This window comes from Symsagittifera roscoffensis, chromosome 6 (assembly GCF_963678635.1).
Source record: "Symsagittifera roscoffensis chromosome 6, txSymRosc1.1, whole genome shotgun sequence".
Taxonomy (NCBI): Eukaryota; Metazoa; Xenacoelomorpha; order Acoela; family Convolutidae; genus Symsagittifera; species Symsagittifera roscoffensis.
The window spans coordinates 42,289,379-42,305,358 of record NC_087067.1 but is presented as its reverse complement, the minus strand read 5'-3'; the positions used below and the strand labels follow the sequence as shown (position 1 = coordinate 42,305,358).

At 34.5% G+C, this 15,980-nt stretch overlaps 2 protein-coding genes across 3 annotated transcripts in view; one reads left to right on the top strand and one right to left on the bottom strand.

Moving 5' to 3' along the window:
- Nucleotides 1-15,980, top strand: part of LOC134847563 (uncharacterized) — a 326,408-nt gene that overhangs the window by 255,444 nt on the left and 54,984 nt on the right. The window lies entirely within an intron of this gene.
- Nucleotides 2,265-15,980, bottom strand: part of LOC134847567 (casein kinase I-like) — a 584,249-nt gene continuing 570,533 nt past the window's right edge. For both annotated transcript variants that reach the window (XM_063864646.1, XM_063864645.1), the window contains exons 5-9: nt 15,611-15,904; nt 6,009-6,212; nt 5,653-5,704; nt 5,002-5,056; nt 2,265-4,036 (exon numbers count right to left, since the gene is read on the bottom strand). In XM_063864646.1, coding sequence (XP_063720716.1) covers nt 5,052-5,056; nt 5,653-5,704; nt 6,009-6,212; nt 15,611-15,904 — 555 coding nt within the window. In that variant the 3' untranslated portion in view covers nt 2,265-4,036; nt 5,002-5,051. The remainder of the gene's footprint in view (nt 4,037-5,001; nt 5,057-5,652; nt 5,705-6,008; nt 6,213-15,610; nt 15,905-15,980) is intronic.

The window sequence follows — 15,980 nt, the reverse complement described above, 5'->3', positions numbered from 1 at the left end:
TTCAGTTTTCCTCTTCCTTGATTGAAAACTAGTCTGCTATGTCTCGAAAAAATCAAAGCCTACTACCAGCAAAAAAAATCAATTATTTAAAGAAGCGAATCAATCCGCGATAAACCGAATTTTTCTTAACCAAGTTCCTTAAACTATAATACTATGAAAAATTTAGGTTATTTCAGATTAAACCAGCTAGCTAAACATAAATTTTTTCAAATCAAACTGATCAAGCTATGAATCTTTCAAAAGAAGCGAATCAGATAGCGAAAAAAAAGTTTCTAATTGAAGCCTCTAAAGCGGGGGAACTTTGCAAAATTTCAAAAAATTTTATAAATCGAACTGGCTCGCAAAAAAGTTGAAATTTTTATGCATGCAATTGAAAAAAAAACTTGAAAAACTTCAATTTATTTTAAAAGCAAATCAATCCACGAACAATCAGTTTTCAGTAATTAAGCTATTCACGCTATGAAACTTTGAAATATTTTAGATAATTTTATAGAAGGATTCAGTTCGCAAAGGATTTAAGCTTTTATGAATCAGAATATTATAGCTATGAAACTATGAAAAACTTCAAAGACTGAAACGGTTCTTGAGAAATCTGAAGTTTTTTTTTCAGCAAGCTATTCCAACTCTCTGACTTTTTTTGAATTTTTTCTTTGTTTAACCGAATCAGTTCGCAAAAATTGAAGTTCTTCTAAGCATGCTATTCAAACCGTGGAAATTGGTTTGCTGAAAATTTGTTCTTCTAAGCATGAAGGTTGCTGTTTTTAGTGTAATCGTTTGAGAAAATAAAATTTATTTCATAGAGCGAATCGGATGGCGAAATATTTAACTTTTCCTAAGCCAGCTATTTCAGCTAAGTTTTTTTGAAAATACTTAGCTGAAATAGCTGGCTTAGGAAAAGTTAAATATTTCGCCATCCGATTCGCTCTATGAAATAAATTTGTTTCTTAGACCGAATCGTTTTGCGAAATCTTAATGTTTTTCGATTGAAATCATTCATGCTATGATACTTTGAAACATATATTATTTCATAGATAAGTTTTTCGAAGTAAGCTATTATTTATGAAACTTTGAAATATTCCTAGTTATTTCATGTAGCGAACCGGATGGCAAAAAACTATTATTTTTATTGATAAGATTCAAGCGATGAAGTATTAAACACTGTAAGTAATTTCATAGACCGAATCAATTCGCAAGAAAAACAGTTTTTCAATTGAAACCATTCAAACTATGGTACTTTGTAACATGTCAAGTTTTTTCGTAGAGCGAATCGGGTGGCAATGAGTTAAGTTTTCCAATCAAGCTATTAGTTATGAATTTTTGAAGACTCTCAGTTCGATGAATCGGATGGAAAAAGGTTTGATTATTTCTATTGAAGCAATGAAACTTCTGAAGCAATCACTTCATAGACCAAATCATTTCGCGAGAAGTTCTTGCTCAGATATTTCTGAGCAAGCAATTCCAGCTGTTAAACTTTGAAATATTTCAAATTATTTCAAGTAGCGAATCGGATGGCGAACCGTTCAAGTTTTTCTAAGCCAGATATCCCAGCTAATTAAATTTCAGCAACGTAATAGCTGTCTTTCTCAGACCGATTCCTTTTGCGAAAACTTGAAGTTTTTTTGAAGCCCTTCAAGCTACGATACTTTGAAATATTTTAAGCTATTTTATAGAGCTAATCGGAAAACAAGAAGTTAAGATTCTCTAAGCAGGCTTTTAGTAATGAAATTTTGATTTAGTTCAAGTAAATTACGAAGCTAATCGGATGGCAAAAATTTTAAGTTATTCTAGGCAAATTATTTTTCAGGTAATTTTTGGATCAAAATGGTTTGCAACAATGTGTTTCTAAGCAAGCTATTCGAACTAATCTAAAAAAGCTAAAGGTTTTCTAAGCAACCTCTAAGAAGCCTTGTAGATTATTTCATAGAACAATTCGTTTTGCAAAAAAAACTAAGCTTTTGTAAGCAAGCTATTCAGGCTGTAAAGTTTTGAAATATTTAAATTTACTTTAACGAACAAATCAATTCGCAAAAACTTAAGTTGCTCAAAGCAAGCTATTTGAGTTTTAATAGTTTGAAACATTTAAGTCATTCCACAAAGCAAATCGTTTTAGTAGCGATCAAAAAGGGCTTGGTACCCACCTGTCCAATTCACCCCTGTTAATATTTCATATCTCATCATCAGTGATTCGGTTCAACCAACGCCACCAAAGGTACGAATCTGTCAAGTTAAGATTGATGTACAATAAACTACTTCAACAGCAAAAATTAGGAAATAAAACATTTAATTGTTGAAATTGACGTTAGAATAATTACTATCAACCCGATAACATTATTTTATGTAACAGTTCTAGCAGCCTTTCGACACAAAAAATGGCGTTAATACATGAAGAAATTAACAACAAAACTCAGAGATATGTTTGAAAATGACTGACGCTTCACAACAAAAACGTCTAAATCTCTGAGAAAACTAAGTGACCCGAAACAAAAAAATCGCGAAACTCTCGACACTTAATATTGAATATTCGAGTCACTTGCTAGTATAATAGTATATTTACAGCTACCATCAATCTAGTTCATAAAAAGACAAAGATAAATTTGTATTTAATTTGAAACCCGAGCAAATCAATGAAAAAAATTTCTTCAAACTAAGGATTTTATATTTCCGCATACAATTCATTGCGTTAAGCTCGTTTTGAAGAAAGTTTTTTCTTGCTGAATGATTTGCATGAAACGATAGGATAACTAAAGGATTCTAAAGTGACGCCCAATCTGTAATTCTCAATGCAGAATTCACACAGATATAAAGTATTTAGTCAGGTGTCGAAAAAACCACCACTTTTCATTGAAAATTGGGCCATTTTAATAAGGTAATAGAATTATGACCCAAAATAAGTCAATGAAAGACGGCAGTTAAGTTACTCAGTAGTCCTGACAATAAATCTGAAAAAAAAGTAGGTAAGCTTCTTGTTTGCTTTCGATTGAAGCCGATGACTTCAAGCCCTGCTATGTTAATATTTCGGGGGAGAAGATTCGAGTTTCAGATATCATTCAACGCATATTTTGTTTTTAATCTAGAAATCTACAACTTTTATCTACCAATTAAAGTGACAGGCAATTATTTGAAGATTTATAATGAGCACTGGTTTTAAAGCTCAAACGCCCAACAACTCGTAAACAAGTTAGATGTTGATTAATCGAAATTTGACTTTTTCCTACCCCCCAGTAAAGTATCAGAAATTTTACTAGTAAAGTTACCGTTCGCATTGTCCGATTGTTGCAAAAATTGGCGCGCAGACTAGGCCATGACCAACAGTTGGGCCTGATACTTAAACTTGATAAAACCCTGCTTACACCAAAAAAACTGATGCTTATGTGAGGTTGGGGGGGGGGGGGGGGGGAAGGGAAAAAAGTCCCGAAATTTTTTTGTATAATCATTAGGAAACTTTGAGCTGTTGACCAGAACTTTAAATCAATTGGCAAAAATTAAGCAGAGCAGAACAAGCTTTTTTTATCATGTCAACTTGAATTTGAAATACTCAATTTCAAAGACCTCAAAAGCTTGTTCAACTCCCTTCAATTGAGAAAGAAGATACTCTTCGTCTAACTTTCGCCAAACAATGGTGAAACACTTAATGATGTCATTTAATGGGCGCTGTCTTCCTAATTATGTTTCTGATTTTTAACGGTTTTTCGTCTAGTCATCACGAAAATGAGGATGCCGATATGTGAAATTGGCAGACGATTAATATTAGCTAGTTTTCCATCATTTTCAGCTAGAATGCTTGGTAAACTTTCTCTTCAATCTTTATGAACATACTTATGAAAGACACCCCCTTAGATAAAACACTATATTTGACAGTTTGCTCTAGAGGGTAGAAAGAAGTGGACTTAAAGTGAGTTTCTTTGTGGGTTAGGGCTAGAACAGGGTTTTCTGTTCTGTTCTTTTTAGTTGTGCTGTATTGAGAAGAGTGCTTCTTTCTTTCGGTGTTCTTTCATACTGAATTTCTTCATTTGAGAGCACCATTCAGTCTGTATATCTAAAACATAGCCAACAGACAGTTGGAAAAGAACAAGGAAACCAAAAAATGAAAGAAAACTTTAAAACGTTTTTCAACTTTCGAATATCATAAAATCAAATTTGAGCGTAAAAAAAATTTTAAAGACTTTCCTGAAAAAAATATTCAATACCCATTTCTTTCTTTTGCACTTTAACACCAAAAACAGATATTTTGAGGAAAAAATGTCCAAACATTGCCAACTGACAGTTGGAAAAGTGTTGAATGCAAGGAAACAGAAAAAAAACAGTCTTGTTTTTTGAAAATTTCTCAGCTTTCGAAGAAAAAATGGATGGCCTTAAGCACTTCGAATTTCTAGAACAATTTATGATTGAAAAATTTTTCGTAAAAGTAACCCTATTTGAGAAAACTGGATCAATAAGTAGAAGTTTTATTTCCCTGGCAGATGTGAAAATTAATTTCCACTTTCGAAACTAGAAGTCGATCACGTTTTTCGTGACCTTTACACTTTAACTGTTCGCTAGTGGATTTTGCCTTCCTTTTAAAAATGGAAATGCACTGAACTTAAAAAAATTACAAATAAAAAAAATCAAAATAAGCGTGAACAAAAATTTTAAGACCTTTCGTGAAAAAACAAACAATCAAAATCACCAAGACTTATATGAGAGTCTTCATTACATTCATTACTCTTAAAAAGAGGGTTTCGAAGGGGGTTTCAGCATTGAGAAGCTGCTTTTACGCGAGATAAAAAGGCCAGCACAGCTTGATTAGGCATGTTAGAACCTCTAAAATGCAAGAGGCTCAACTTCCAAAAAGTTTCAAACATCTTTAAATTGAGTTTCATTCGTTACAAAGTAAGGACAATGCAGGTCTTCTAGATTGTTAAATAAATTCTAGAAAAACTGGAAAAATTACTGATTTTAGACTAATATTGATCGGACTCCTTTCAGCAAATTTTAGAAAACAAAACAATCAGCAATACTCACTGTTTAAAAACGTTAACTAATAAATCTGGAGGAACTGAGGTGACGATAACTCAATCTGAAACAAACACAAACACCAGCGTAACTTCTTTACTCTTCACTAGTCCATTATTAAACATTACTTTCATGTAACATTATAAATTTCCATAGACTTGCTTCATTTTACCACCATAATTTTCAGTTCCATTTTCATTCCCTGGTATAGATACACATACATTCCAATGACACATGTCAAGGTTCCTTTGTTTTACTAACTTCTGATTGCAAAATGACCTTTAGAGTTTTTGTCTTCTCTTGAACTCCAGGCTCAAATGCAAATATGTCACCATAGCAACTTCATTTTTGCGTCATTTGTTCACAAAATAATAAATATGTTCTCGAATAATTATAGCTTCAAAGTTTTGAATATTCTGACGCCGCAAGAAACATGTTTTCGTTCCTCAGTAGCAAACTCGATTAAGCAACTACAAAATTAAAAGCACAATACGTTGCTTTCATACCATTCACAGATATTTAAACGCTTCAGACGGTATTCAGATTATGCAATGATTGGTTTCAAACCATGTTTTAAGTCAGTGGCGTGTTGTTATGGTATATATGAACAGAGATGGTAACGACAACTAATCGATTGTAAAGCGGTCAATTTTTACTTACTTCTTTGGTCTGAATGAGCAGCTTTTGCTCCGTTGTTTGAGCTGGCAATAGCCTAAAATAATACGGCATTTGGAACATTCGGAACAGTCCTTTTCAATCACTTTCCACATCACATTTAAGAGAGACGCTAGTTAGGGCTGTAAAGTAGGGCCCGTAATTAATAAGTTTAGACTTTAATGACACTTAAATAGCGTTAATTGTCATTTACAACAGACTTTAAGTGTCGAAACCTGTATGAAGGTAAAATTAATTGGCAGTATGTATTATGTCTGTTGCGCATAAATTACCTGGATATCTCAATTGAGCATACCTAGATCTCTAAATTGAGCATACCTGGATCTCTAAATTAGGCATACCTGGGAACTCTGCATGGGAACTGGCTCTTGTCCGCCGGACCTCTGCTGTCGGAGCATGGTCCAGTCGAACATGTAGTCGTACTGGTGGTTGAGGGTTCGGAACAGGATGCGGAACAGCTGTCTCAAGTACATGTAGTCTGGGGCCTCTTCGAAGCGAAGGTGCTTGCAGTAGTTCAAGTACATGCCGAACTCCGCCGGAAATCCCTACATCACAGACGAAACTTATAAATACCAAAATAATTTAACCTTAAAATATTTAACCAAAATAATCAAAAGAAAACCTGACTTTTGACATACGATTCCTTGTTTTGATTTCATATTTTTTTGCTCAATTCAAAGCGAAGCCCTGAATGTTCCGACTGCCCTTCAACGTCTTTAAAACAGATTTTGAAAACTTCAACTGAAAAATGACAAAATTTCCAAAAAAAATGATTTTGTGAAAACTTCTCCCCGCACGGTATGCCAAGTACAAAAGGATGATCTTGGCGTCTAGTAACGTATTCAAACCAAAAGTATCTTGCCGTAATTCAATTTGGACATTTCATGAGCGCATTAAAAACAGTGCTGATTTAAACTTTTCGGGCAAAACGCATCAAACTTGGAAATTTAAAACGCTTTTTTTTCAAACTGAGTTGTCTTTAGGTGCAAAATGATTAAAACGAAAATTGCTTAGGACTTCAGCAGAATTAAAATGGTGCAATATGTTTTGTTTTGCAAATCTCAGGCCCAAAATTTTACCTTAAAAATGGATCATTTTTGGCTGTTTTAGTCAATCACTGACATAATTATATGAAACAGCCCATTACGTAGCCCAAAAAATTTGTAGAAGAGTTTATTCGCCAAAGCATTGTATTAATTATTTATTTTTGTTTAATACACAAAAAGAAAATTGATTTTTACTACATAAAACACCAATTTCACATTCAAAAACGATTTTTAAAAGTTTTGCGCAATTTTTTTAGCTACGTAAATCTTAAATTTTTTTGGCTACGTAAAAATCTCACTTTGATTTAATTATGTCAATGATAAGTAGTTTTGGTGCAATTTTCGATTGACTAAAAAACCAAGAAAGATCCATTTTTGGATTAAAATTTTGGGCCCGAATTGCCAAAAACAAGTTGCACCATATTAATTCTGTTGAAATTGTAAACAATTTTCTTTTGCATCAATTTTCACTTCAATTCAACCCAATTTGGAAAAAAAGCATTTTAAATTTCAACTATATTGCGTTGTAATCCAGCACTGTAGGCGCCTACGCGTTAATAACACGAAATATTTCGCGTGTTAATTGTCACACAAATTAGCCGAATTGGCAATTTTTCAAAAAAACATTACAGGTAAAATATAACTTTGAATTTGAGCTCAGCACAGCAATAACTTTCAGATGATTTAAGAATTTTGTTCGAAAAAGCCAGCTAAAAAGTCGAAACTGGTCTGGAGAAAAAAACAACCCCGAGTACCAATAGTACATCACTTTCTTTGAAAGTCACAAGACTAATTCTTCCAACAAACCGAAGGAAAGGGAAAGAATTATGGCCTACAGTGATTTTTACGACGCAAAATCAAGTTTGAAGAATACACATCAGATGCAGTCGAGTGATATAGTAGAAAGTCACTTTATTTTTGAACTCGTTTCTAGCTCGAAATTTCGTGTAAGTCCTTTCGAGTTCAAAAAAACCTTGACTAAAATTAACTTATTTTCAGCGTGCGATACGAAATTTATTCAAACAAATCACTCACTTCCAAGTTGTTTCAGCAGAAATTTTCAACCAAACTAGACTCAAACTTTATAATTTGAATCTAATTTTTATTCTTTTTTGCTTATAAAGAAAACGGCCGAAAACTTGAAAATTTAGCCAGCATATTTTGGAAAAGTGACAACAACCGCAAGAAAACAAAAAACAACTGAATTAAGTCCTAAAAAATTATCCAACCAACAAACTTCAAAAATGTGCTCGCGTAAAAAAAAGACCAGAACCGGTTTACTCGACAAAGATCTGTAACGTCAAACATGTTAACGTTTCTTAATGACCTGTACGATGCATATAAAAGACAAAATCATCACATAGAAGCCCTTTACATGGATTTTGCCAAAGCCTTCGACACTGTCCCGCACTCAATCCTGTTAACGAAACTAAAACATATTGGCGTTAGAGGTAAACTGTTCTCAATAATCAAGAACTACCTAAGAAACAGAAAACAATGTGTAAGATGGGGCGATGTCATCTCAGAAAAACTAGATGTTCTGAGTGGAGTACTACAAGGGTCGCTGTTAGGTCCCTTACTCTTTTTGATCTTCATAAATGATTTGCCTGGCTCTCTATTCTGCAGTACAATATACCTTTTCGCAGATGACTTGAAACTTTTGCTGACAGGAAAATCTTCTATCACAGATGCCAGCGTACTGTAAACCGAAATTAATAGCCTTCTTTTGTGGGCTGACTCCAATGGTATGCAGTTTGCCGTTGATAAATGTCATAGTGTACTTTTTCGAGGAACATGTTTCAAATACTCGCTGGGGGAAACTACATTAGGACTAATTCTTCCAACAAACCGAAGGAAAGGGAAAGAATTATGGCCTACAGTGATTTTTACGACGCAAACTCAAGTTTGAAGAATACACATCAGATGCAGTCGAGTGATATAGTAGAAAGTCACTTTATTTTTGAACTCGTTTCTAGCTCGAAATTTCGTGTAAGTCCTTTCGAGTTCAAAAAAACCTTGACTAAAATTAACTTATTTTCAGCGTGCGATACGAAATTTATTCAAACAAATCACTCACTTCCAAGTTGTTTCAGCAGAAATTTTCAACCAAACTAGACTCAAACTTTATAATTTGAATCTAATTTTTATTCTTTTTTGCTTATAAAGAAAACGGCCGAAAACTTGAAAATTTAGCCAGCATATTTTGGAAAAGTGACAACAACCGCAAGAAAACAAAAAACAACTGAATTAAGTCCTAAAAAATTATCCAACCAACAAACTTCAAAAATGTGCTCGCGTAAAAAAAAAGACCAGAACCGGTTTACTCGACAAAGATCTGTAACGTCAAACATGTTAACGTTTCTTAATGACCTGTACGATGCATATAAAAGACAAAATCATCACATAGAAGCCCTTTACATGGATTTTGCCAAAGCCTTCGACACTGTCCCGCACTCAATCCTGTTAACGAAACTAAAACATATTGGCGTTAGAGGTAAACTGTTCTCAATAATCAAGAACTACCTAAGAAACAGAAAACAATGTGTAAGATGGGGCGATGCCATCTCAGAAAAACTAGATGTTCTGAGTGGAGTACTACAAGGGTCGCTGTTAGGTCCCTTACTCTTTTTGATCTTCATAAATGATTTGCCTGGCTCTCTATTCTGCAGTACAATATACCTTTTCGCAGATGACTTGAAACTTTTGCTGACAGGAAAATCTTCTATCACAGATGCCAGCGTACTGTAAACCGAAATTAATAGCCTTCTTTTGTGGGCTGACTCCAATGGTATGCAGTTTGCCGTTGATAAATGTCATAGTGTACTTTTTCGAGGAACATGTTTCAAATACTCGCTGGGGGAAACTACATTAGGACTAATTCTTCCAACAAACCGAAGGAAAGGGAAAGAATTATGGCCTACAGTGATTTTTACGACGCAAAATCAAGTTTGAAGAATACACATCAGATGCAGTCGAGTGATATAGTAGAAAGTCACTTTATTTTTGAACTCGTTTCTAGCTCGAAATTTCGTGTAAGTCCTTTCGAGTTCAAAAAAACCTTGACTAAAATTAACTTATTTTCAGCGTGCGATACGAAATTTATTCAAACAAATCACTCACTTCCAAGTTGTTTCAGCAGAAATTTTCAACCAAACTAGACTCAAACTTTATAATTTGAATCTAATTTTTATTCTTTTTTGCTTATAAAGAAAACGGCCGAAAACTTGAAAATTTAGCCAGCATATTTTGGAAAAGTGACAACAACCGCAAGAAAACAAAAAACAACTGAATTAAGTCCTAAAAAATTATCCAACCAACAAACTTCAAAAATGTGCTCGCGTAAAAAAAAAGACCAGAACCGGTTTACTCGACAAAGATCTGTAACGTCAAACATGTTAACGTTTCTTAATGACCTGTACGATGCATATAAAAGACAAAATCATCACATAGAAGCCCTTTACATGGATTTTGCCAAAGCCTTCGACACTGTCCCGCACTCAATCCTGTTAACGAAACTAAAACATATTGGCGTTAGAGGTAAACTGTTCTCAATAATCAAGAACTACCTAAGAAACAGAAAACAATGTGTAAGATGGGGCGATGTCATCTCAGAAAAACTAGATGTTCTGAGTGGAGTACTACAAGGGTCGCTGTTAGGTCCCTTACTCTTTTTGATCTTCATAAATGATTTGCCTGGCTCTCTATTCTGCAGTACAATATACCTTTTCGCAGATGACTTGAAACTTTTGCTGACAGGAAAATCTTCTATCACAGATGCCAGCGTACTGTAAACCGAAATTAATAGCCTTCTTTTGTGGGCTGACTCCAATGGTATGCAGTTTGCCGTTGATAAATGTCATAGTGTACTTTTTCGAGGAACATGTTTCAAATACTCGCTGGGGGAAACTACATTAGGGCCAGCGAGCCAAATCAAAGATCTTGGCATTATCATATCGAACAACATATCTTAGAATCGTCACGTTTCATCAAGAATAAACAAAGCAAACCTTATCTTTGACATGGTTCGGAGAAACATTTCTCGTGGTACGATAACGATAGTCAATATTTCACTTTATAAAAGCATGATAATACCTGTCGTAATAATTGGTTTTTCTTGCTGGGCACCCAATCGCACTGAAATGAGAAAAATTGAGTGTGTTCAACGACCGATAACCAATTGGATACTTAGTTATCCAGATCGAAGTACTTAAGAAAGCCGATTAATTTCACTCAATCTTCTTCCGTTGTCATTATATGGAAGTAGTAGTTGTGCAGTTTGCCGCCGATACGAACACCAGGAACTCGAACTACCTGCGTTTCATTGTTCGCCCACTAAATTGAAGAAAACTAATTGTCTGCGCTGAAGATGTCAGCGCCTAGTGAACCGCCTTCCCGTAGAACTCGATTTTTTCAGTGTAGTCGGACTTCAACCAAGACTCCTTTCCTTTGTCTGGCAGTATTTCCACAGCGTGTACAACGAAGAAAGAAGCTGCACCTGGACAGTGCACTGTGACTGTCTATCCTGTGTTGCTAATCGCTTATAACTTTCGGGAGAAATCCCATCAATTCCTTTGAGTTGTAAAGTCATAATAATAATAATAATAATAATAATAATACAAAAGCTCCTGAATTTCTGTAACCGTTTATGATTGACTTTTTTAAACTAAATTGAACACAATTTAAAAACACTGGATCAATGGTAAGTTTTTAGTACCCTGAGAACAAAAAAAAAGCTTTCAAAATAAAGAAAATCCACTTTCAATGACAATCACGTTTTTTGTAATTCAAGTCAAACTGCAAAAAAATTCCATCTAAACGTGAACAAAGTTAAGACTTTTTCCCCCTACAGAAAATCATCAATACCTATAAAGAAATCTTCACTAGGTTCATTGACTCTTAATCACCAAACAGTTGGAAAATGGTGAATGAACTCAAGGAGACAATTTCTTCGAAATACAATTTGAAAAACAAAACGATCAAAAAGTAATTTTTTACGCCGTCAAATTCACTTTAGAACCAAGAAAAAATTCTTTACACTCATTCGACTGAAATATGCGGCAACAAATTAAGTCGAATATTCCTATATGTTACAGATCCAATTTGATTTCATCGAGATGAAATTCAGTGATACACAGAAAATGCAAACACAAAAAAAAACACAGAAACGTGCGTGCGAAATTGGCTGAGAAAAAGACGACTAGTACACGAAAGCGAGGTTGCACTGGAAAAAATACGACCTTTAAAATGTCTTCTCTACGTTCATTTTTGCTCATTTTCAAACGGATGTTGTCTGAAAAACCGGAAGTGACCGGAGGTAGCATTTTTTCTCAAGTTTCTGCGTGAAAATTTTTTTCAATTAAGTTCAAAATGAATTTGATGAAGTTGAACAATATTGTACAAGATAAAACTGACGATATAAATTTTCTAACTGAGAAAGGATTGTTACATGCAGATAGATGCTGTAATAAATAAGGATCTGTAATGAAATTACAGTTAATTGACAGGGAAGATTGACGGCGTTGTAATACAAAAAAATGCAGACAACAATCCCAATTGAAAAGCGGCACCTGGTTTCATGGGGCACATCTATCATACAGCAAATTCACTTTACTTATTTACTGTTGGGCAAATGAGTACACAACTGTTGCATTTTGTCAAAAAGAGTTAGAATTATCTTCTACAGAAACGATTGTCGATTGGAACTTAAAAGAAGTATGTGCTCAAGCTGTTGGCTGATTCTTTATAAATTGGCGGAGTAGACAAAACTGCAGAGATAGACGAGTCCCTTTACAAAAAGAAAGTATAATCGAGTACATGCTGTCAAAGAGCAAAGGGTTTTGGTGGAATTTGTAGGGAAACGGGCGAACCTTCTCTTATGCCGTATCTAACTGAACGAAAGAAAATTGATTCCAATTATGGAATAATCAATTCAGAAAGGAACTCAGATGATTTCTGATGAATGGAAAAGTTAGTCAAACGTTGATCAATTACCGGAAAAGGAATTCAGTCATCTGTTTGTGGCGACAAAGAACCAAACGAAAAGACTTATTTGAATGTATTATGTCTGATATTGTTAGTTATAAACCTCTATCGTAAATTGAAAATTTTGAAAAACATTTTTAAAAGGTGGCGGGAAAGGAAAAAGAGCCAACACGAAAGACAGTAACCTGGAGAGACAGTATTTTTTTGCAGTTTCTTACCATGTGCATTAGATTTAACCTAACCAACAGACAGTTGGAGAAAAGTATATGTGAAAAGGAAAAGAAAACAAGACTGATCATTTATTTAGAAAAATCTCAGCGCTGAAGCGATGCATAGCATGCTAAATATTGCAAATGAAGCACGGAAGACAGTAAATAATACGAAAAAACCTTGGAAACGTGGAAAAACCCAAAGTGAAAGCGAGTCTGAGCAAGACGATTCCTGGTCATAATCATTTTTAACACAGAGGCAAACATTAGCGAGAAGACCACAGAAAGTAGCTCTATAAAGTGCAGTGAGAAAAAGTAGAAGCCTCGAATTAGTAAAAATTCCTCTTCGTATCGGATTCGAAACTACTAACCACTCAGCCGAGGACGCTTAATTGATTACAAACAACAGCCACGAAAAAGCAGAGAACAGATGCTATGCAATTTCCAATGTTGCGGTGAAATTTCCTTATAAGTGAACACTTTCAATGATCTCTTTATTTGCGAGTTAGGTAAGAAAAAAAGAAGTTTCGAACTAATACACTAACGCTCGCAAGTGTAAAAATGCTTGTGTAAAACGTAAAAAGCATAATTAAATATCAAAACAGAGATGATTGCTCAAATGCTCTTCAAACCGAAAACCACTATCACATGATTTGCCTAATTGAGACATCGCTAACAGAACAAATATCAGGCTCTTCCTACCAATTGATGAGATATATTGTAAAGACAGACCCAGTTACAACCGAACACAAATCACGGACACCTGCTCATAATTGTAACCAAAACATTCCGAGCAAGGAAACCATATCCAATTTTCAGGGTTGCATAATCATCAACCTAAATCTTGAAAGCCCAATAAAACTTTAAGAATATGTCAATGAAAGGGTTATTACCAAACCCCTGAACTTAATGTCCTAAGACCTTTCTTTTATTTTTATTATCATAATAAGCCAACTCGCTCGCTTTGCTGACTCAAAATTGAACTACAACTCTAAAATTATAAACCCTGTTTCTCAAAAATTTTCAAGGTCGTTCGAATCACGGCTGAAATGGCTTTAAAATGGCTAAATTTAACACAATTTGAAAACACTGGATCAAAAATAAGTTTTTAGTCCGCTAAGAACAAAAAAAGCTTTCAAATTAAATGAAATCCACTTTCAATGAAATTCACGTTTTTTTTCAATTCAAGTCAAACAAGTCACTCCGATGATTATTTGCGGAGAAAACAGAAAAAAACCTAATATACCCCGAATAGAAAATTCCTCCCCGTTTTCGATAGTCGGAACACATAGCAACAATTATAACACAGGCAAAGCTGCGCTTCGCAAACACTTGCGAGAACACGACCAAAAAGCAGCTCTATCAAGTGACATAAGAAAAAAGAGAAATAAGCCTCGAATTTGCAAAAACTCGAGGCTTAGCCAAACCTCGAATAAGCAAAATTCTGCAACCTAGCAAATTTGAGTCTCATACACTAACCATTCAACCACGGATGCTTAAAATCCCCAAAAACTAGCCACCAATAATGCAGCTGCATATGCTAATAAATTGCCAATTCGATGCAGCAACAGTAGCATCGAATACAAAAAGATACAATTTTGCATGTAAAAAATCGCATGTAAAAAATCATTGAGCTATATTATCTAAAGTTTCAAAAAATTGCGAGATATGTTTCAAAAAATGCGATTATTGTTATGTTGTTTGAAACAAATAGCTTTCTTTTCACTTGATGAATTAAAAATGCATCAACTGTGTAAACTTAAAACTATTCGAATGTCAGAGCACAAAATACCAATAAGCTGTAAAGGTGCAACTAAATATCAAAAGTGCAACTAGAGGCAAGTTAAAGCTTGAAATCCCTGTTTGATAATTTTTCTAATTTTTGTGTTGATGCGGAAGGACAAGTGTAATTTCAAAAACATACCTATAGCAAAGAAAAGTAAATCCCAATTTAATGACTTCAAAATCTGTTAACTTTATCAATTACTTCAGTTTTCTTAAAAATCGAATTTTTTGTTTTTTCCCCATAACTCGTCCGTAAGATTGAAACTATAGTCTCAGGTTTTAGAGGATAGTTTTTGAGACAAAACAAAAAAGTTTGAAAAAACGGTTAAAATACCAAAAATTTGACTTTTTTTAGGGCCATAACTTTCTGCATAAAAGAAATTGCGCGTAGCCTTTAGACCCGCAACCTGTTCTATCCGCTGAACCCCAAATCTCAGATTTGGAGGATTCGTTTTCGACAAAATGTGAAAAAACCAAAAATTTGGGTCAAAAGTTCCCCCTTTCGAAGGCTGTAGAAAGTGGGGTAAGGTAAAAGAGAGAGTAGGTGAGTATGCAGACACACAGGAGCGTGGGTGGATTTCCCATATGTACCACTCTTTTGAATATCGGTGTAGTAGTTTTTGAGAAAAACGAAAATTTTCCAAAGCTTCTCAAAATTTTTTTTAAAAAACCCGATCTTAATAACATTTTCATAATACCTGTTTTTATCAAACAGAAAAAAATATCAAAATATCTTATTGACAATTCGATGCAGCAGAGTCGACGCAGCAAATATTGCTGCTTTAAATGGCAACAAAAATTGCTTAGGTTGGAAAAAAAGAAAGTTCTTACTATAACACATTGCTTCGCAGGTGTAATCAATGATATTATATGGGTTCAAATCTAAATTAGAATTATTTGTTGAATATATGCCTTTTCTACCTTGCAGAGAGATTCGACTGAAGTGTTTGTCTTCTTCTCTGAAATCTTCTCGTACTTCTGTTTCTTCGTGTTGGCCTTCAGTCCCTGCCATGGAAGGGCTGATCTATTGAAGTACATGAGCACATAGCCCAATGATTCCATGTCATCTCTCCTGCTCTGCTCAACTCCCAGATGTGCGTTGCAGCTGGCATAACGAGCTGTTCCTGTCAAGTTCTTATCTTCTCTGTAGGCGATGTGCTGTTTACTCTTCGGATCTCGGAACTTTTTAGCCAGCCCGAAATCGATCAGGTACAACTGGAAATATAAAACGAAGACAATAGAACTTTCTATTCAATTGTGCATATTACACAAGCAAAAATGCATTTCAAAA